Source organism: Falco cherrug, chromosome 2 (genome assembly GCF_023634085.1).
Source record: "Falco cherrug isolate bFalChe1 chromosome 2, bFalChe1.pri, whole genome shotgun sequence".
NCBI lineage: Eukaryota > Metazoa > Chordata > Aves > Falconiformes > Falconidae > Falco > Falco cherrug.
The window spans coordinates 15,051,287-15,073,790 of NC_073698.1; the positions used below are offsets into that span (position 1 = coordinate 15,051,287).

The 22,504-nt window shown below is 37.1% G+C and overlaps 1 protein-coding gene across 1 annotated transcript in view; it reads left to right on the forward strand.

Moving 5' to 3' along the window:
- The window catches only part of ARHGAP42 (Rho GTPase activating protein 42), a 162,189-nt gene that overhangs the window by 131,597 nt on the left and 8,088 nt on the right, over window positions 1-22,504 (forward strand). Inside the window, exons 14-22 of the mRNA XM_055702383.1 lie at window positions 1,057-1,131; window positions 1,788-1,872; window positions 3,149-3,207; window positions 4,025-4,130; window positions 8,883-9,042; window positions 11,744-11,888; window positions 14,734-15,114; window positions 16,563-16,719; window positions 17,834-17,896. Coding sequence (XP_055558358.1) covers window positions 1,057-1,131; window positions 1,788-1,872; window positions 3,149-3,207; window positions 4,025-4,130; window positions 8,883-9,042; window positions 11,744-11,888; window positions 14,734-15,114; window positions 16,563-16,719; window positions 17,834-17,896 — 1,231 coding nt within the window. The remainder of the gene's footprint in view (window positions 1-1,056; window positions 1,132-1,787; window positions 1,873-3,148; window positions 3,208-4,024; window positions 4,131-8,882; window positions 9,043-11,743; window positions 11,889-14,733; window positions 15,115-16,562; window positions 16,720-17,833; window positions 17,897-22,504) is intronic.

Here is a 22,504-nt window from a genome sequence, read left to right on the forward strand (position 1 = left end):
GGTGTATACAAAAAGAAAGTAATAATCACTCAACTGCTGATGTGATATATTGCAACTCACAGCAAGTTTTTTATTATACCCTTCCAAATAAGGATGTATGGCTGTATTGTCTTCCATAAAAAGAGGTAGCCTTTTCCTGTCCATGCCCTGAACCGTCATTATGCAACTCTCTTCTAACCCAAAAGGTGTGTGGTCTTTCTGTGCAACATTGAGCTCAAGGTGAATTCAGTTTTTCAGGTAACAGTGTTATGTAGCTTTTGAATCACTGCTGATTCAGAGCTTGCATTTTTTTCTGGGGGTCGGGGAAAGGATTTCCAAACAAATTGCCTAGGTTATCTAAGTGAGGTCAGACTTTGGAATGTTGTTTTCAGCGGAAAAGTGGACAATTTTTAAATTGTAAGACCTGAGGTAGGCACAAGGGAAAACTTTTAAATCCCACTGATTTTAAAAGAGAGGTAAAACCAATAAAATTATCATCACTGGAATACTGAAATACTGTGTTGTGAATGTCACACTTTAAACGTTATTCGTTATTAGTGTCTGTGCTATAAAAAAAAAACAGCAATGGAAACTTATGGGTAAATTGGGACTTGTCTCTATTTTGCATGTGCATCCATGCATAACATATAAATTCTCAACAGCAGTGTTGCAACAGTGTACAGTACATGTGTCTATTTGGAGTCCAATCATTCCTGCTATAAACATCGATCAAATATTAATTATAAGGGATGATGGTCTAAACAAATATAGATGCATAATAATTCCACTGAAGTCTAGGTAAGATAAAACTTATTGACATGTAATGTGTTTTAAGACTGCTTTTGGGTCTTATTTTTCATTTTCCCAGCCATCTCCTTGTTTGCTAGTATGGGTCATTTCTATGCAAAAGGGCCCTGTTAATGGAATGCATTTATTGATATCCCAGAAGGTAGTTCAGGAATGTAATTGTACAATTTTCCATAAACACATTCAGATGTTTTGAAAACATACAGCAAGGATGCATCAGCATATATTGAAATAACCATATTTTCATTGTGCTTGTTTTCCCCAATGTAGGTATTACAATCCTGGGGCTGTACAGAATAGGTGGTGTAAACTCCAAGGTGCAAAAGCTGATGAATACTATATTTTGTAAGTATCTGAAGTAAACCTTTGTCAGTGTGCAGTGCATGTGCTGTGGTCCCTTTTGCCTTAACTCCTGTGCTCAGAAGAATATGTCATACTAGTTACAATTTTGTATGTGCACTTCGAGTGTACAGTCTTAAAATGAGTGATCCATCTCACTAGTTTCTTATGTGCATTAGGATTCAATTTCTACATGTAATCATTGATAAACATGAGCAAATTAGTAATAAAATGCATTTCTTCTTTTAGCTTCCAGGTTGTATTTATTGGTATCCATTTGGCGTATTTCAGAAGTGTTCCAAATCTTAGTTCTGTAACACAGCATAACTCAGTTTATAGACAGTTGTTCTAGTCTTTCACTTGCTAATTTGGCACTGCAGTGCCTGTGTTTGAATGTCTAAGCCAAATACATTTGTTGTTGGCTTGGGCTTACTTTACACTTTTATACAGTGCATATAGCTAATGTTTAAAGGTACTAAATATCAGTGCTACATTTATTTTTATTAATACTATGGCAGAAATTAAAAGATTCAAATTGTTCAGATTGGTAGTTAATCTGGCTAATAAGTGATCACGTGAGCTAAATGACTGATCTGTTAGCTTCTGGTTTGCAGCTTTACTAGCTAGTACTATAACACAATCGTAATTCAATTTTCTACCAGCCCCTAAATCTCCTCCTGATATGGATATTGATATGGAACTTTGGGACAATAAAACAATAACAAGCGGACTAAAAAACTACCTCAGGTAAGTATGATGCTACACAAATCTCAGTACTCCTTTTCTGGCCTACTAATCTTTTGCTGATTAATATCATATTACATTTCATGTATCCATTAACATGGTAATAATGGAGTATATTATTTTGCCTAATGTCCCTGTGATTATGTATAATAATAAATCTAGAATTTGTAACGCACTTCTGCCTTATTAAGATAGTCATGCATTATATAGCCCTAAATTTGGCAGCATTTAATTATTTACATTTTTTAATTTAATTTTTTTTACATTAATCACAAAGCATGTTGTGCTTAGTCTTTCTTTTCTGAATCCCTTAAGCTACATACCGTGAGGTTTCATGGCATCATTGTTGGAGCAGAATAAAAATCTCTGCAAAAGTTTAGGTTTCTATCCTATGCTGTTTGTGTCTTCACCAACACAATATTCTTCCCACACTACCATTTATTTTAAAATTTTTGCTAATAACAGACAGAATTTTCAAGAATTATGGGACTTTTAAGATAACTCTTTTTTGGGTCTCAATATATAACATTCAAAAGAAACATACTAAAAAGCATCAAATCCAGATGGTGGGTGTTCTATGCCTTCTAAAAATCTACATTTCCTAAACTGGTCACCTAACAAAGGGCAGTGTCAGAAATCCCTATTCACTCTGGAAAATACACCTAGGATTTAAAGTGGAATGATCATGTACGCTTCATTGAAAAGACTGGCTTAGGTTGAAGAAATTTATAATACATCTTCAGAAGCACAAATCGTTGTAGATACTGTGTGTGTGTGAAATTAGAATGTGAGCTAGCAGTAGCTGTGTGTTTGTCTATAAGGCAATTCCCAGCCTGCCTTTCAAAGGATGACTTTTCCAAGATCTCTCAGATCAGAATTTCAGTCCCAAATTTCATCATGTTTTGGCCTTGCTTGGGCAAAAGACTGCTTCTGCAGCCCACTGTACCATGTTCTGCAGCTGTATTTATTCATGTTCTGCGGTATGGAAGTCAGAAAACAGTGAGTCTCTGTGCTGACGTCAGTGCCAGTAACATTTCTCTTACTCATTTATATGGTGGCACCAGATTCAGCTCAGAGGTTTCCAGACTATGTACATGACTGAGTTGTATGCTACTTGTAATCAGTCATCACTGAATTGGGTTTCCTAAAACATACCAATACACATTGTGCAGCTGTTGAGGCTAGCATAATCACATCCATAAAACTTAAAAAACTTTGAGCAATGGTGTTTGGTTTTGTTTTTTTTTTTTATTTCCTTTTAATATTTTTTTACAACCAGGTGTCTCTCAGAACCACTGATGACTTTCAAGCTGCACAAAGATTTCATTGTTGCTGTTAGTAAGTAAAGTAATTTCACATTCATGAAAGCAATATTGTTTCTAACCCTTGCTCTCCTCAGTTACAATCCTTACTTCTCTCCTTGGTCTGTTATTCAGTGATCCAGCCATAGATCCGAGTTCTTCCATGTCACTGTATGTGACAGCACAGTGCCACATGAAATCCTTCAAAACAGAGAAGTCACACTAGAGAAAGCTGTGCAGTGGTTCATTCCGATCTTTTTAGAGGTGCTGTGTGACTGCCTTCTGCAAGAAATTTTGAACCTTGATTTATATGTATGTTTGTTTTATATAGGCTGATAATTCTTTTATGGCATTCATCAGTCTCATCCAGGGACCTTTATTTTCCCAGCTTGCCTTGAAAAATTGGAGGGGGATGATAATTACCTCCTTTTCACAACTGGAGTGATTAGATACAGAGATAGTAAGATTGCTTTTCTAACAACTTCAGTTTAGAATTTAAAGTTATTTCCCATTTCCTCTTGCCTTGGTAAGAATAAAAGACATTCAAGAGTTTTAGATATTTTAAATACCAAGGAGTAAAATCTTGGATTTCACTGAAGTGGCACATCAGGTCAACATTGCCCTAATTTTGTTGGTTCCAGAATTGGTGGTAACTGCTTTTGGTGACTTACTTGAGAAACAGATTTCAGAATGTTGTAATAAATATAATCAAATTGTCCTCATTGTTTTAAAGGCTAATTGTGTTTGGCTTCTTCTAATGCATGTGTATATTAGCATACAGGCATTGGTATCATTTGTAGTTGCATCTTAGCATGTGTCTAATTTACCAAGAATATTCGTTTTCTGTTTAATAGAGTCAGATGATCAGAACTACAGAGTTGAGGCAGTGCATGCGCTTGTGCATAAGTTACCAGAGAAGAACAGAGAGATGCTGGACATCCTTATCAAGCACTTGGTCAAGTAATTATTAATTTTTTTTTCTCTTTGGCACGATTGTAAGATGCGATCATTTCTGCTTTAAATTTGTCAGTGTTGCTTAATCCATTCTCTGTGTTGAAACCATGCCACTTGAAATTACATTTTATTTCTAAAATGCTGTTCTCAACGTAGCTGAAGAATACTTACTGTAGAAACAAGATAAAAACACCATAAACAGTCACCAAAATGACCAACTACATTTATAAAATTAACCCACTCAGTGTTTTTGTTCGCATTGCTAGTTACTACAGGAATTGTCACTAATTAAATTTAAGAAACATCTAAAACTATGCTAAGGTCAATAGAAAATGCTGGTTTGAATCCGACTCGAGGTCCCACAGTGTTTCAGAAATGGAGACTAGACTAATGTGATAATCCTTGGCCATGTTTGATCTTATTTTTCTCTTAACAGCTCTGAAGTGTAGTATCATTTGACACGAGTTTGAAGCATTATTATTGATATTTTTAATATCTATATAAATGTCTAAACCCACTGTTCATTCTCTCTTGTTTCATCAGCTTCTCTGAGTATTAATTGTCAGATGGAAAAGAGTTTGCATTTCTTTGAACTGATGACCTTTTGTCTTCACTAAATTATACTTAGCATGTGCTGTGAGACAAAAAGGACAAGTTTTTATGTCTCTGTCTTATGTCTCCATATCACTAGCTATGATTACATACCATTATTACATTATAATTTATCTTATTTCTTCATGAAACATTATTCATGTAAGTTTTACTAAAATTTTGGTCAATTTATACAGGTATTTGCCGAATGCTTTTTAATATGTATTATACTTTCAGATTTAGGATGCTGTATACTTTTTAGTACTTTTATCAGTGATCTGGAAATGTGAATACTGAAACAGCAGTGTTCAGATAAGGCCTACATGACCAATACATGTAGAAGATGTAAGAGAGGTGTCCATATTGTTTTAATTTTGTTCATTATGTCCCAGCTATTGCACTTCTTTGATCACAGCTTGAGCCACAGCCTGCAGTAAGCTGTCTACAGTGGAGCCTAATACAGTTTTGCTTCCTCTTATATATGTGAGAACTTTGAAAATTTATTTGATAGGAAATTATTTAGCCCTTTATATCATCAGCCCCTGGAGAACTAACATGATAGCAAGCTGCTGTGAATGTTTCCATTGCAAAAACTGATTAGGCAGACCCAGCATCTCATTATACATGGGGTAACCCAGAGAACCAGATGAAAGTAAGTTTCATAAGTTTCCTTGCTCACAGAGTTGTTCGATTAGCTAACGAAGATAATATCTACTGTTTTCTAATCCTCTAAAAAGTTAAACATTTAATGAGGGTTTAATGATTTTGTAAAAGCTGTTCATCTGGAAGCCCCAAAATTAGAAATATATACGCTTAGGAACTGACTTATTTGTAGGCAGAATTACTTTTAGGCAAGTGTTTCTTTCTTGACCTCTTTTCCTGGCTTCCTTATTTTCAGTGTGACCTCAGGTGCATTTTCGAAGAAAAGCATGCCTGCAGTATTTCCTTCTTTAATTGTTCTCTTTAACTCTTGCCTATCTCATCTTTGATGTAATTCTCATTTCTGATGAATGTAGTCTTACCATTCGATACTGAATGTTTTCAGTTCTTTTCTTTCCAGCATTCAATTCACCCCTTCTAAGCTGTCATATAATTTACCAGCTGTTCTTTATGCTAGCAGTTCTAATGAGACTGAATTCAAAATTGGTCTCTTGAGTGTATTAGTTATATTCCTTCCTCAACTTTTTCCTACCACTTGTGTGGAGATTTTTTCAAGAAACAAATAGCAGATAAAGTGCCTAATTTTATGAAAATGGGAAAATATGAAAAAAACACATAGCCTCCTGTTTCTTTAATCTTTTGTTTAAAATCCAGTTTTAAAAAGTACATCCTTTCCCTATATTTTCCCTATATTTCTTATAGCTGTTCAGTTCCTTATGTATATTTTTGTGTCTAGGTGAAAATACTGTACCTGTAACTATGGGTTATAAAATAAGGGTAAGATTATTTTTTCTTGGTTTAGGCCTTAAGGTCTTACATCTCTGCCTATGCTGACTTTTGTGTCACTGTGCAAAATTAAATATGGTCTAGATGTTGTGGGGTGTAGATCACACTAAAACCAAACCAAACTAGGAAATCCTGAAAAGCTCCCTGCAGAGAGGTGATACTGCGTGAGTATATATTCAGGCAGCAGCTAGACAAACATTGGAAGTTTGATGTTATTTTCACATAGGTAACTAATTTCTTTTTTTTTGTTTTTAAACCTTCCTAGTCAAAATACTTGTCCATTTTAAAGCATAAATCATTCTTTGGTACGCTTTAATAACACCACACTTTTCTAAAGTAGTTAGAAGTCTACAATCCGGCAGTATCAAAAATTTACTGGTGATAGATCAAAGAAAGAGATTGTGAGGAGAAAGCAACTGCACCTTAATGAATGTCGTACAGCTGCCTGAAATGCATCATTACTTTGGCTTGTATCTATTCAGTAGCCCAGCAACAGTAGGACTAGGTCAGGGGAAATTACCTAATCAAAATGATCCATTTACGGGCATGGGCTTTTTTCTCTTTTGGAAGAAACTGAGCCTTTGAAACACTTTGTAGAAAGTCCTTTCTGGTAACAATGTTATTAAATTCACCATTCCTTTTATTAACCAAGCTACCAAATTTGTAACCAAGGAAACCCAAACACAGGCACTACTTTCTCTCTTACACTGCAAGACTAGAATGTTTGTGTAAGAAACCTTAACAGTCACTGGGCAGCATAAAGCAGGGTAACATAGAAAGGGTTTGCTCGGTGGTTTTAGGTTTTTCTAACAAACCTAAAACTGAGTAATTCAAAATTCCATTTTAATTAAAATACTAGTGAACTTCCCAAACACCCTTTAATGACCTAAGCCAAACATAAGATCTGTAAAAGAAAATTAGATCAAGATAATTGGCTAAAAATGTGCTTTAACAAAGTAGTAGTTTTGATGATACGGCTTCCAAATAACTATCTCAGCCAGTGCATCTGAAGTAAAATTTTGGGAAGTTTTATTGGCATAACTTAATGAAGCAACATAGGAAACATATAAGAAGATTGGCATTTATTTTCCTGCAGTTTATAATCATGTTGTCACCAATACAAACCCCTTTCCCATATTTCTCGTGCTTCTCAATGTGAATGGGATGTGAAAACACTCCTCTTTCAAATATGAGGGGAGTTTTCATTATAGAAGTAATTGTACAGTCTATCTCACTTCTATACCAAGATAATTCTACTATTCTACTCATTCTGTGTATTATTAGTACCTACTCAACAGTGAGACTGAGAGAAAGGGTAATGTGTAAGTCCTGGCATGGGTTTGATCCTGATCCTAACAAAATCCCCCAGTAGCCTAGGGAAAATCTTTTTATCACTGCCTTTTTAATCTTTGTTAAGGGGATAGTATTTGTCTTATTTGCTACCAAACTGACATCAGATAGGTCATTTTACTGATGTTTGCATAACATTTTAAGAACAAATAAAGCTATGTGAGAATATTATTGGAAGGAAAATGTAGCAGATGTCTCTGTAAACCTGATTAATAAAGGCTGTCAGAGAAAACCAGAAGATAAAATTCACTCCTAGAATCTAGTCTTCTAGTATTTTATAGATTTTACTGTTTCTTAATTCTTAAAAGAAAAAAAAAATGGTTACGAGAATTATTTTAGTTATATAAGAAATGGCTCAGTTTGAAAATGGTAGCAGATAGCAGTGAGAAGGAAGAGGAAAATGTGAACAAGTGCCTCGATAACTGATTCTATTTGGTAGCAGATTCAGTAAAATCAACCATTAAAGTAATTATAAAATCTTTACTTGGCATGATGTTTCTCAGATATGAGGCAATAGGGCAGCTGTGACTGGGGAACCACTGGCAGTTATTTCAAAGGATTTATAGTGAAACAGTTTTTACTTGGAAAATCTTATTTGTAAGGAGCGAAAAGGGGCATTGAGGATTACTGATTGATAGTTTTCATTTTACTATCTGATACGTTATTGGGACAACTAAGTTTCTGAATTTGGCTTTAAGAAGAAAAAAGACAGAAAATGTACAGTAAGCAATAACAGAATATACAGACATAAAAGGTTAATATATTGTAAAGCCAGATGTCATTATGATTATCTAGTGTTATCTATACCACAGAAACAATGATTTGACTGGCCCCATTGATCCCATGTTTTCAACATATTTACAAAGAGATCCTATTGCAATTTAAGTGTTTTCAGTAACTAAGCTTCTTTCCTCTACATGAAAGCTAAGGTATATGGTTGACCTCCATTATCACATAGTATTTTCAGCCAATCCAACAACAAGTATGAGTTCCTGTATAATCATTGGAGAGAGATAGGTGTCTAACCTAAGATTCCTAAACTTTAGATGGTCTGGATCTCTCTGTGGAGACCTTCAAAAATCGTTGCTATTCCCTGTCAATTATGTCAGGAATGTCAATATTTCCTTTAGGAAATCCTTCCTAAAATTAGGAAGACGTGTTGTTATTGCAGGATGGGAGCCTTAATGGAAGTACAGTAGTTGTACTACACTGTATTTTGACTCTAGTAAAAGTGAAAGTTTTTAAAATGTTTTTAAAGGGGAGATGTGAACTTGGGATCTTCTTAAAGAAGTAGTCTTAACAGGTTTTTGCCTGTTGGAATTGTAGTTTAGCACAACAATTTAATTGCGTATTTTTTGTGTTCATTTAAAGGGTATCATTACACAGTCAGCAAAATCTAATGACTGTATCCAACCTTGGTGTTATCTTTGGACCAACTCTGATGAGAGCCCAAGAAGAAACCGTGGCTGCTATGATGAACATTAAGTTTCAGAATATCGTCGTTGAAATTCTGATAGAGCATTATGAAAAGGTAGAAATACATTATCTGACTGTTTTGTGATGAAGTGAAACTAAGATCTCATTTTTATTACCATCATTATGTTCTTAAGAGTAAGAACTAAGATCTCATTTTTATTACCATCATTATGTTCTTAAGGGTAAGAAATCCAGCATTTTTAGAAGGTCATTGATAGAATACCTTCTTACCACCCCATGCTATGGATCTGTATTCCTAGCCATTTTTTTGTGGCAGTGCAAGTACAGATCCAAGGCATCATCTCCCATGTTTTGAAGGAGTTTCTCTGAATCTTCAGTTGCCTTCTGAAGATCGCTGTGTCCTTCTTACATCTAGAAACAGAATGAGAAGGTCATAACTTTGCTCCATCTCTTCCCTGCTAGCAGTGTATGAAGGATCACTCTGGGTGAATGCATGGATTCTCCCCTGAGTGCATCAGGTCAGAGTCTTTCTGACCATTGCCGTTCTTCGGGGATACGCCAGCTGCATAATGGAGATCTAACATCATGAAACCCCAGCCATCCTTCAGTTCCTCTTTTCACAAGCAGCATCTATGTGGATCCCCAGCAGAATCCCCTATTTCTCTGCTGTGTGTCATTTTTCCTTTTGTAGATACTAGATTAAAAGTAAAAAAGCAAAAGGAAAAAATAATGTATCTTACATAAGGTTTTATTCCTAGTTACAGGTTTTAAGCCCATCATGTCTTTGTGATTTAAAAGTTCTTGAATGATCTGGAACGTGCAAACTTCTGTAGGTACTCTTTTGCTTTGAAGAAAGGCATGTCTGTGATTGCCTGATTTAATTTGTTTTCCCCAAAGAGGCCAGTGACAGCAAAGGTCCATCCCAAACTCTTTCCTGGAACATTGAATAAGAACTGTTTCAGAGCTTGAGAAGGAAATCTCAAACATTTACTTTCAGTCACTACCACTGCAGTTATCAGCCTCACTGAAAAGCCTCCTCAGATTTTGTTTTATTTTAAACTATTTGATTTGAGAACTCAGCAGAACAGTCAAGACCTTCTTTACTTGATGGAAAGAAATTATATTTTGGGGATCTTTTGCTGATATGTATCACCTTCTCTGATAACTACCAAAACAAAGTGAAAAAACTTTGGATTTTTTCCATTTCACATTACTCAGCTAAGGGGCAGTATCTGGTCAATACAGAATCCCCTCCACTGGTTGGTCAGTAATTACTGACAGTACTGCTTGGTATCATCAGTTATATTTCACAGGGACTCCTCAAAACCGGTACGATATTGATAGCCTCCTTGGCTGTAACTCCAAAACATATATATTAGGGGTTTCCAAGACTGACTTTACCCTCCAGAAAATTACAAGTTCATTCAATACAAAGACGGTGGCTGCACAACCAACATCAGCCTTGCTGTATTTCTCTGTCTACAGACATGGTTTTGTATTGGTGTGCTGCTCACTAATGCCAAATACAGTTTTAATGTACTTCATGAGCATCTCAAGATGTCCATTGAAGTATTTACTGCTGTGGAAGTATATTTGCTTTCTTCCACTTCTGTGAATGGCACAGAGGGATCTTTTCGTTGTTCACTTCATCCTCTCCTGGGAGTGCCCTGTTGATAGAGGGTCCAGAAATCCTTGCACAGACAAATTTTGGCGTTGCATGCTATTTATCCTACAACACTTGGCCTTAGGGAGACTGTATGTTTCTGATTCTTTTAGTAGCTTATTCAGGCAACCTTTCTCTGTAAAACCTCTTCTCCATTCCATAGAACTAATTCCACTTCCTTCCACAGAATGCTGTTAAGAGATACTCAGAGTTTACAGTCTGCCCTGGGAGGAATAAGTGAGAAAGAAGATCTGGTACTAAAACCTGCAAAACTTTTGATTATATTTTTTGCTTTGATCATCCTCCAAGGCAATGATCATTTTTGCTAGAAGTAACCAGGAAGATTTTTAGGGTCTTTCAAGATCTCTGCTGCCTGTGTCCTGGATATTGCAGAACAGGCAATACAAATGAGAGTCAACCAAATCACTGGACCTTCTACATTTTGCTTGCTGGTATGCTGGCCAAACTTATCAGCAAAGTGCTATTTAAAGCCTCATGTGTAGCTATGTCAGATTGCAGTAGTCACCCATAAAAATGTGAGGCTTTTCTGCATCAATGAAGTGCAAAATTGACCAATGGTAGCAGTGGTATGTAAAAGAGAAAAACCAGCAGATGCTCCAAACAGAAAGATGTTCCTTATCAAACTTGACCTTTTTGGCAAAGTAAAGTGGTTTTCTGAAATATAAACTGGACTGTAGTAAGTTACAACTGTGACACATTTCTATGACCTACAAAAGCTTTCACAGGAACACAGAAAAATATCAGTCTTTTCCTAATAGCTAAAAAAATGTATTACTTTCTGGGCAGGAGTTGGTAGTAAGCACCTATTGTAGGTTTTACAGTTTAGACTGTTAAGCACTTTTTAACAAGGGCTAAAAAATAAAAATATTTAACCAAATATTATTATAATTAGTATAAATTTTAAGTAGAGCTCAGTATTGTGGTTCTTGGATTGTAAAATGAGATCAGAGGAAAGTTTATATTCTGTGAATTTACTCTTCTGTAATGTTTGGGACTATTACAGGATTAATTTTGGACACAGTGGTGAGGAAAACAAATGCATTAATAATGGAAGTGTAAGAGTACCTCTATTGTTTATGCATTTTTCCCCTTTTCTTTTTTAATCATGCAGATATTTCACACTGCACCAGACCCCAATATTCCTCTTCCCCAACCTCAGTCCAGATCAGGTTCAAGAAGAACAAGAGCAATTTGTCTCTCCACAGGTTCACGTAAACCCAAAGGAAGATATACACCCTGTCTAGCCGATCCTGACAGTAAGTTTGTCCTTGTTGACTGCTTGTCTTCCTTTGTATGTCTTGTTTTTTAACTTCCCTGGATAATATCCAACAGGTATTATGTTCCAATAACTATAAACATAGCAGATGTTGTTTCATCAGCTTTTTAACCTCTGTGAGTCACAGACACACTGTTGAATGACTGCATTACTTGCTTCTCTAGATGAGGAAGGATGTTTGGTTTTAGGCAAGTCTTTTATTGCATACAGTGCTCAAAAATCACTTAGAGTAGACTTTATATTCTAGTCTAACTGTAGTCTGCTTTGAAACTGAGAAGTTCATTATTTGAAGTTCATCTAATTTGCTTTTAAGATGATTAGTAAGTTTGGGAAAATGTAAATACATTATTTCCTCTCCTCCTGTAATGAATGCAATTCAGTCAGAGTCAGAAGATCAAAACAGTTACTTGACTTTTTCCACATGCATGGGACTGTGGTCATTGGTTCAAAGTCAGCCATTGCCTAGGTTGCCAAAACCACTGAAACTTTGTTAATTTTTCTGAAATGGAAAAAAACTAATGTTTTTGGGAGAAACAGTATACTTATAGCTTGCTGTTTAACAGCAGGGAGTTATGTTTATACTTAATTGCTGCTTAGAATGCTTATTCATTTTTACATAGATGTGACTATTCAGAAGTTTCACTTAATTAATTTTCATCTAGTGGGCCATCACTTTTTTACTAACTGGCTGTAGCAGTAAGTATTGAAACTTTAGCAAAGAATAGGTTGTTAACAGTTCCACTACTGCAACAGACTTCCAAAAGAACTTCTGTGTCCCTTGGTTCTTCAAGGAGATTTACATGAAACTGGTACAGTGAATTAATCCACATTTAAGGTGCTTCTGTTCTTGAGGATCTGTAGTAATTCTTAAGAATTCTTAAGACTTAAGTCTGTAATGTTAGGAAATGTATCCTCAATATACTCTTGCACAGGTGCTGCATTTTCTATAGCTTTATATTACATAATTCCTGCCAGTGAGGGTTTAAATACAAAATGAGAGCAATAGCTGCCCACACATCAATTGCCAGTGTGAATGGCATGGGATGCCGAGTAAGAAGTTGCAGAGGAACCACCAGTTACATTCACCAGAGGACAAATTAGGCAAGTTTCAACTGTTTTTCACTGTGCAGCTGCAATGACTGAATGCCAACATAAAAAAAATAAAAGTAATTCCTGTGCAAGTATTTTGCAGAGCATGTGCAAGTTTATGCTTCATTCAGACACATATTATCCTGTTGACTCACTTGGAAGTAGGTCTGACCCAAGAGCTCTTCACTTGTGCTTTGCTTGTTAGCTCAAGCTCAGCACTTGTCTACACAAGTTCCAGTTAAGATCTCGCTTGTGCCTGGAAGGCTGAGGCAGAAGCAGAGGTATTCTCCTTGACAAATATGTCTAGGTGTAGCTGGAGACAGGCAAGAGGGAGCCTTGGCTTCTGGCAATAGTAATTTCTGAAGTACTGGGTGGTTTTAAGTCATCATTTAGATGAAGCACAGACGCTTAACTATATTGCGGGAAATTAAGGGATTCCATATGGCATGAGAAAATGGCATACAAGTTTCAAATGGCAGGGAATGATAGAAAATTATAGAAAATGCACCTGACAAATTTAGGCTTCGGCCAACCTTGCAATTTCAAAGAGACTAATGGTCTGTAGAGGGGCAGGATGAGGGACAATCTAATCTGGAATACCAGAATTCTGGCCAGAAGTGGACAGAGTATTACACTTCTGTTCCAGTGGCACTGCTGATGTCAGATCCACTCACTATGCAAGGCACTGGTATTTGTGACCTTATCTGTAGTATTCTGTGTCGTTATGGTCACTTGTTGCCAAGGATATTGAAACATTTGGAGGCAAAAGCAGCTGCATCATGTTGGTATAACTACTGTGTGGTTGAAGAATATACATTCTCTGCTTCTTGTCAAATTTGTGAATTTATCTCCTAGCTTTTAGGAAAAAAAATCCTATTAGAAACTAATGTATGACTCAGTAGACTGAATCCAGTCTTAAAATAATCCAGCCTTCACTGTTTCATAGGCCAGTCCTTCCTCAGTTCTGTGAGTGTTCCTACCTTTATATCATCAGCAGATTTCTTTAGGATATTCCTACTTTTTGTTGCAAAAGATTATTGGAAACATCAGTACAAAGATTTTTGTGTAAGTAGGTAAATTTCTCTAATATCAGTCTAATAAAAGAAATTCATCAAATGTTCAACATTCAAGTTGTAAATAAAGGGATGAGTAGTTGTCCTTCTGCAGGATAGATTTCATGAAAGCTATGATGACTCAGAAAATAGGATATCTGTAGACAGACTTAGCCTTACAGAGACTGCAAAGATTCTCAGCAGCTTGGTAACAGAAGTAAAACTTAATTCTTGTGCCTGTTGGCAATAAAGTCATGCATTTACGAACAGGTGTGGCAACCACAACATTTGCCTTATTATGGAAATCCAGCAAGATTCACCACAAAGACACTGCAATGCCTAACTGTTGTATTTTCTAAGGATTACTTGGATTGCAGGCAGTTCTTTTAAAATGCAAACTTCTGTGTGAAACAATTTAGCCTGTAGCCCGTTACATTCATCAGTTTTAAAGAAACAGCCACAAAAGGCATCTCTTCCAGGTTAAAAATAGGAATATGCATGAAACATGGCGTAATTAAATAGATATTTTGTCTTAAGAATCATTGCCTCTGAAACCACAGATTAATGAATTTGATGACCAGTAAGGTGCAAAGGGCTATAGGTGGCATAAGAGAAATGCACATGATTAGAAAATGTAAATTTTCCCCCCCTCTCTCTCTCCCCCCTCCCCTCACTCCTCCCTAGGTGACTCATACAGCAGTAGCCCAGACAGCACTCCCATGGGCAGCATTGAATCTCTCTCTTCTCACTCCTCTGAGCAGAACAGCACCACCAAATGTGCACCTTCACAGCCCAGGGAGAAATCAGGAGGGATTCCATGGATTGCCTCTCCCCCTTCTTCTAATGGCCAGAAGAGTTCAGGCCTCTGGACTACAAGTCCAGAATCCTCATCAAAGGAGGATGCAACCAAAACAGATGTGGAGTCAGACTGCCAAAGTGTGGCTTCTGTCACTGGACCAGAGAATGCCTCTCCACCAACAGACCTGACCAAAAAGAGTTCTTACAGCCTGTCCGGGCTGAAAAGGTCTTCAGCATCTTCCCTTAGATCAATTCCTTCAGCTGAAGGTAATTTCCAAGGGCTTTTGGGACATCAGTGGTTTACTGTGATGGATCAGAGAGCAAGAGCTGCGTCTGAAAGCTAATGATAATCATTAATCTTTTTTGTTTTCAAACTGTCTGATTGTTTCTTACCTATACAGCTTACACAGCTTAAAAGATATCAGTGTTTCTCAGAATTTAAAGTGCAATCTATCCTGCTATGTCTTATCTAGACCACTGACTTGCAAGGTGTTGTTTTATAAGAAAAGTTGGTAGCTATTGTTTATCACTGTGCCAAAGGAATGAATCCTTGCGATGTGATTGATACTGATCAAAGCTAGCATTTAAATTTTAAAAGCACTAGGCTTAACATGTCTAATTGGCTGAAGTAGGAGACTGAAGGAAAGGTGGTTTGTTTATGGGTTTTTGGGGTTTTTTTAAGCTATGTTTTTTACTGTCAATGCCTTTAGTTGAGGTAGGACTGGACAGATGGAATAAAAAGATAATCCCTGGCAGGAAATGTATGTCTGAAACCCTGCTGATGGAATGACTGCTTCATTCAGCCCTACTTGCAAGGGTTGTTACCCAGTACTGCAAGCAGATTAACTTGAATGCAAGATTATGGATGAATTGCCCTGTATATGGACATGATGTGCAAGAAAAACCACAAGTTTGCAATCCCAACTTCAGGAATCCAATTCCAGTGCGTAAGTTAGGACACCAGTCTTCCTGTTCAGTCAAAGAAGAATGCTGCTTCAAAGATCCTGTATAGGATCCTGTATATATACACAAAAATAATGTATATGCAAACAAGGCAGCAGTCCACAGATAGGTCAGCTTAAAAGACACATGTGGCCATCCCTTGTATTCATTAAAAGGACTTCTTTATGTGCAATACAGTCTGTGCAGCTATAGATTTGTTTTATCAAGTTACAGTAGCAATTTTTAGGCAAATCATGATCATTAATTCCTAAGTATTTTTTTAAAACTGTATGAAGCCTCTGTGGGTACTGAAATATTAATTCTTACAGATTAATGTGGTCTGATTTCATAGTGGAAGCTGTCTTGAGCAGGAATGTGGACTAGATGACTTCCTGAGTCTCTTCCAACAATTCCATGCAGTATACTACTTTATAAATGTTATTTTTATTGTCACTTTGTAGTGAATGTACTATCTAGCCATTTCAGTGCAATGTAATTTTTTAGCCTTCACAATTTCAATGTAATTTCTTCATTCTTGCTGCTGGTCCTTTTCTTCTGGCTTTCTGCCTGAAAGGCTGTTTCTTCTTGCACTTAGTAAGTATTTTCTCTACCTATTTGGCTTCTTAAAAAAACCCCAAGCGCGCACACACACACACACACACACACCCATACACCCCCCAGAACCAAGAAAACCTTTGCTTTGCATGTTATACAAGTTGTGAAACAACTTAAATTAGATTTAATATTCTCTATAATTTGGTTGTTTTCTTTAGGTAACAAAAGCTGCAGTGGATCTGTACAGAGCTTATCTTCAACAGATACCAAAGATACACCAAAGGCTCCACCAAACCCTGATTTACCTCCCAAAATGTGCAGGAGATTAAGATTAGATACCACATCAAGTAATGGTTATCAAAGACCAGGATCTGTGTAAGTCATCAAGACCCTTTGGAGATTTGTGTTTTTACGGTATTGTCTCTGTAAAGTGATCCTAGAGAGGTGCATAAGTACTTGAAAAAGCATCCATGAATACTTGATTTTAATATTTCTTTATTTGTGAATTATTTATTTAGCTTCATTAAAACTCTAAACAAAGGAGACACAGCATAAAGTGTGTTGAAGTCAGTTGGAAGACTCCCATTGACTTCATTGATCACAGATAAGGTCTATAATGGAGAAATAATCTTTGGAAAGTGATTAATATTATTATCTCTGGTTCTCATGGAATTTAATGTTTCAAGGAGTGTAAATGTTACTTACTCTCTATGCTGGTTTGTTCAAGAAGATCATCAGATTTTATTTGTGTAAATCCAAAATTGGAGGAAGGAAAAGAAACCCCAAACTTCTGCTCTGAAATTTCTTTGGTTGCTCCATGTTAAATAGTTAATTTCTAGCAGTTGTTTTTCTGGATTTTTTTTTACGTTGAGAGGAGGATAGTTCTAAGCAATAGAGGTTATAATTTAGGCTGTTGAGATTTGGGTTAGCAGCGTTTCTGAGTGCTTTTAGCACAGACTTAAGAATCAAAAGATCTTTGCTGTATTCCTGACTTTGACCCCGCAAACAAGAGATTTCCAGATCCGCAGAGCACCAAGAAGTTCTCCAAATACTGCAGGACACCATTCAGCCTCTCCACTTTTTAAACTCGAAGGGATCACTGTAGTAATTTCACAGACTGTTGTGTCTTAAACAGAGAATCCTGCACAGCTCAGAGTTCCAGCATGATAGTGACAGACTGGCAGTAAAAGCATTTCCAATACAACTATTGGCCATCCATGAACACTATTTTAAATCGGGATGTTGAGATTTCCCTTGCTGACTCAGCAAGGCACTAGAGCATGTGGAAGTCAGTGGCCCCAATTAGGATACACCCTTAAGAATTCTGTTGATTAGGGACTTAAATTCAGCTTTTCAATTTCCTCTGTTTCCCTGAGTAATTATAACAATTTTTAAAAGTGTGCCCAATGTCATTAGATGGTTAAAAGTGAAAGTAGTTTGTGTCTTTAATTAATGGGCAAAGTATAAAGCAAGGTGGTTTTCTTTTCAGAGTGGCTGCAAGAGCGCAGTTGTTTGAAAGTGCTGGTTCACTTAAACAAGTTTCTTCAGGACGGTAAGTGCTACATACTGTTTAACAATTTGTAAAATCCTCTATGTTATGCTGCCTTCAAAGTTTGAAATAGAAGTGTTGGAGATTTTTTCTGTGCCTTTTGGACAGCATCATATGGCATGAGAAATTTTTGTGGTTTATTAAACTCATCCTTTCTCCAACAGAAAGCTAAACCTAATAGAGAATAACAGCCAATCTGGCTGTTCTGTCACCTGAGGGAATTGCAGTGAGAGATGCTCAGGTTAGTGATCTGCTGAAGGACACAACTACAAGAGTAAATTACCAGGATTTAAGTTAGGATGAGGGTGCTGTACTTATTCCATACAGCTATGTGGAATTGTATATACATGATTTCAGCAGAGTAACAAACATGTTATTATGGTAATTGGCTTATATATGTAGGTCTTGAACAACAGCTGCTTCAGAAAGTTCAGTGTTAACTCAACCAGGATTTCTGTCTTTACCATCACACTTCCATCCCTCAGGGTCTGTCTGGAGAGACTGTTGCCCTTTCTTCTTGTGTAGTGTGCAGCAGAAATTTATATTTTTTTTACAATTGTTTGCATTTATGTGGTGGATTCGAGTCATTCTTATGTTAAATTAATTTAGTGTTCTGGTAAGTGTTCACCTAGGAAGCATTATCTCCCAAACATTATGAACCCCCTTAAAATTAATAGACTAAAGCAGATAATTAAGTAAATGGATGTGGAGAAAAGTCTGTCTCTTTTTTCACTGTCCCTGCATTTCAGATTCTTTGAGACAGAACATACGTTTTGTATGCTGAGATGTGCAGCAGTGGAATATGGCTGTCCTCTCTGACAGGTCTAGCGGGGAGAGAAAGGGAAGGCTGACCTGCAAAAGCCCACTGATTTTGTTCAAGGGAAGCAGCTTACAGGAATCAAGGCTGATCTTGTTTTGTATAGTACAAGAACTGTAAGGTGACCAAAAAGGGGGATGGCAGGTGAGAAAAGAGGTATGAAAAAAGCACGGCAATAATTTAAAGAAGAAAAGTATAAATGAAGAGACTGGAATGTTCTTAAGCCAGTGCCCTAAAACGGAGAGCAATGACTGCTTCACCAGTCCTGCATCATTTCACCTCCAACATTGTTCTTTCTAGTATTTTGTATTACTCCCTCCTGTAAACTGTCCCCTGTTGTTCCCTCAAGAGCCTGTGCCACCTGTATCTGTATATAAAAACTATGAAAGGAGCAAAATCTGACAAAGGAAAATGTACCAGTTTTATAACGGATATGGAGAAGCGGTAACAAAGCTGAAAACGCTGAAAGGCTTAATAGCTCCTCTACTTCAGCCTTCCTAAAAAGGCAGAAGAGCAACAGCAACAAGGAGAATGGAAAATGAGAGGTCAGCAGGCAGAATTAGGAAGAAATAAGAAGTAGCTCAGCTGTTCTTACAGTGCTGCTTAAGTCTGAGTATGCTTTTACAATTCAAAGCCAGCTTTTATTTACCTGTCACGTTATGAACATGAAGGCTGATTTAAAACCTTATGATAATTTTTTTTTTTTTTTTTTAATTTGAAGTATGTAGAAATCATGGTAATTACATCTTGATCCACCCAGTAGAAAGGTCTTCTGTGTTCATAACTCTGCTATCTAAAGAGTTGATGCAGGACAGAGTGTAAGAAAAAGAAACTATTTTTAGGCTTTCTGGTTTGATACCAGAAGTACTCAAGTCAAGACAGTGTTGAAGTCTCTGCAGGGGTAATTTACCCTGCTAAAATAACTAGTTTTGAAATTTTAAGCTACTGCTTACCTATGCATTATAGTATCTAAATAGCTTCATTCCTAATTGAAGCACCTCTTGCGGTCATTTGTACAGCAGAGGGATCAAAAGTACCTATATGGCTTTAGCAGTCTCACATTGTTTTCTGTGTTCCAGCAGATAATTTTGCACTTGATACTTTACCACCACAGTGGCCTGGTTTTACTTAATCCTTTCTTCCAAGTAGTCTTTGCAACCCTGCTTTCTGCCTTCGTATAATGTGGTATCTCTATTATGAGTGTGTGTCTCCCCTTTTTCTTTTTTAATGCTGGGACGTTATTTGACCTGGCTGTTTCCTCTCCTTGTATACACAAGTACCTGCCCCTGTAGCACTCCCAGTTTGAACAGGTTTCTTTTAGTCAGAGAGAATGAGGGGCCACAGTACGTGTTTTAGGGTTGGAAAGGGAAGACCAATATGTTATGCCCTGTCCAGCCTGTGCTCTCTTTTTCCGATTCCAGAGTTACTTTGACTTCTCAGCCTTCCCATTCCTTCCCTCCTGACTTCAAGTTTATTATTCATCCATCTCCCTCACTGTGGTATTAAGCTACTGTGTACACTGAAACCAATCCCTATTGCTAATCTAATATACACTTGAAAGAGGCGAAAGAGTTTTCTTACCACTTTCACAAATATTGCAGTTAGATAACAGTCTTAGTAAAGCCCGAGTTCTCTTTATTGCAGCCTCTGTACAAAAATGTACCAACACGTAACCCCTGACTATGTTTTCTTAACTTTGATTCAGTTACATGGAAAGTCAAGTCTCCTGAAGTGAGAAACTGCATTATAAAGATTTTCATTAGAAAAGAATACCTGGAATGGGAAGGAGGACTCGGTGACAGCAACAGCTCTAGCTCGGCAGCAGGATCTCTAGGTGATGGGATGGGACTTTAACAGGAGTAGGGTGACAGTATGAAGCCCTCTAGACCCATGCTCCCCCTCCCAACCATACGATTAAATATCCTTTCCCAGCCATTCTTCTGTTTTTATTTGCATGCTATGTTTTGCATTTCCTTAAACACCTGGAATACCTTGCCCAGCCCAGCCCATGTTTTCTGCTCCATCAAGCCTGGCTGTAAGTCTGCCGTCTCCAGGACTCTATAAAACTTTCTTCTTCCTGTAAGATAATATTAATTGATGAGTCATCTGAGAGAGATTCATGTGTTTTCCCTCATTCCTCTTCTGGCTTCTCTTTGTCTTGCTAGACTAAAACTCATTAGGGCAGGGGCATAGTTTTAAAGCCTATTTATAGCTTTTTAAAAAATATTATTGTTATTATTATTAAAAGGGCCTCAGGTGGTGCTGACTGCCTGTAGTGAAGCAAAATAATTTATGATCTGATGAGCACTGCCCCTTTCACTACTAATATAATTTTATAATTATGGGCTTAAACCAAGTGTAATAAAACATAGGGAAAGAAAATGCATTTTTCTCATTTGGAGACTATCCAGTAAAGCCATAGGAAGAAAGAACTCCTAGGAAATGTGGATACCATTTTCTGAAGTTGTTGGGATTTTTTTCTCTGCACTAAACAACATGAATCAGACATTAGCATCTTAGGAGAACCATAATAGATGATGGTGATGTTATCATATGTTTTTTAACAAACAGATTTGTTTGTAGGGAGGACGGTATTAACACCATAAGTAACAAGTCCTTTTTCATTAGTTGCACACCAAATAAAAATGCCTAAGAACCGGCAAGCCCTTTTCGTGGTTAATGCTTCTAGCTGGATAGGGTTGAAGTGAGTAATAAGTAATATGGGAACCTAAGCAATCAAATCGAGTGAGGAGACAATAACCAGGGACTTGAAAATTGCTCCAGAATTATGAGAAAATATTCTTAGAATCATTCTCTCATACCATCATGTACAGTTTGTAGATAACATTGGAATGTAATTACTCTGTGCAGAAGCAAGATTGCGGGAAGAATCCTGTAATTCGTGAGCTTTTGAGAAACTGACTTCTTTGTACCTTATCTCTCTGTATCTATACCTAAATGTCAAATGCTGGGAAGCTTTGGCTTTCCAGAACTCAGCAAGTCAGAGTCCATGTTTTCTTATCTTTTCAATTTTAAGGTAAACATACTTGGATCAGGTAAAATTGGAAGCTGAAAACAGAATAGTTCAGGAGACATAAAAGAATATAGGAGAATTTTTTTTTTTCCTAAGGGCACTAAAAATAGCATGTTATATTTCAATAATATCTTACATAATTCTGCCTCACATTTAAATATTGTTCTGTTTTATTATTGCCCTAAATGTCATTTGTCACAGCATTACTCAAATGTCCCATTCTTAACCTGGGAAACTGGCTTGATAGTCATGCCACTAAGTAATGAGATGCTACATATTAACCGGGTTTGGAGGCCTCCCCTGCACTTTAGTAAATTCATTGCCAGTTACCTTAAACTTATTGCAATGATAATCACTGTTAACAGTTACTCTACTGTTTTATATATGTAAAATCCATGATTATGCTACACAGGTGTACTGGGTCTGCGCGGCCAGGTGTCGGTACTGGGGGGCTGGGGGGTGGCTGCTTCGGGCAGCTGCTGGCAGCTCCCCCATCTCTGACAGAGGCGATGCCAGCTGGTTGGGAGTGAGTTTGAGCGCAGGAAGAAGGGAGGGCAGGAGGGAGGTGTTCTGAGATTGAGGGTTTATTTCTCATTACCCTGCTCTGATCTGATTGGTAATAAATTAAACTAATTTCCCCAAGTCGAGCCTGTTTTGCCTGTGACGGTAACTGGTGAGCAATCTCCCTGCCCTTGTCTCGACCCACGGGCCTGTCATTGTATTTTTCTCCCCTGTCCAATTTGGTAGGGCAGGGACAGAG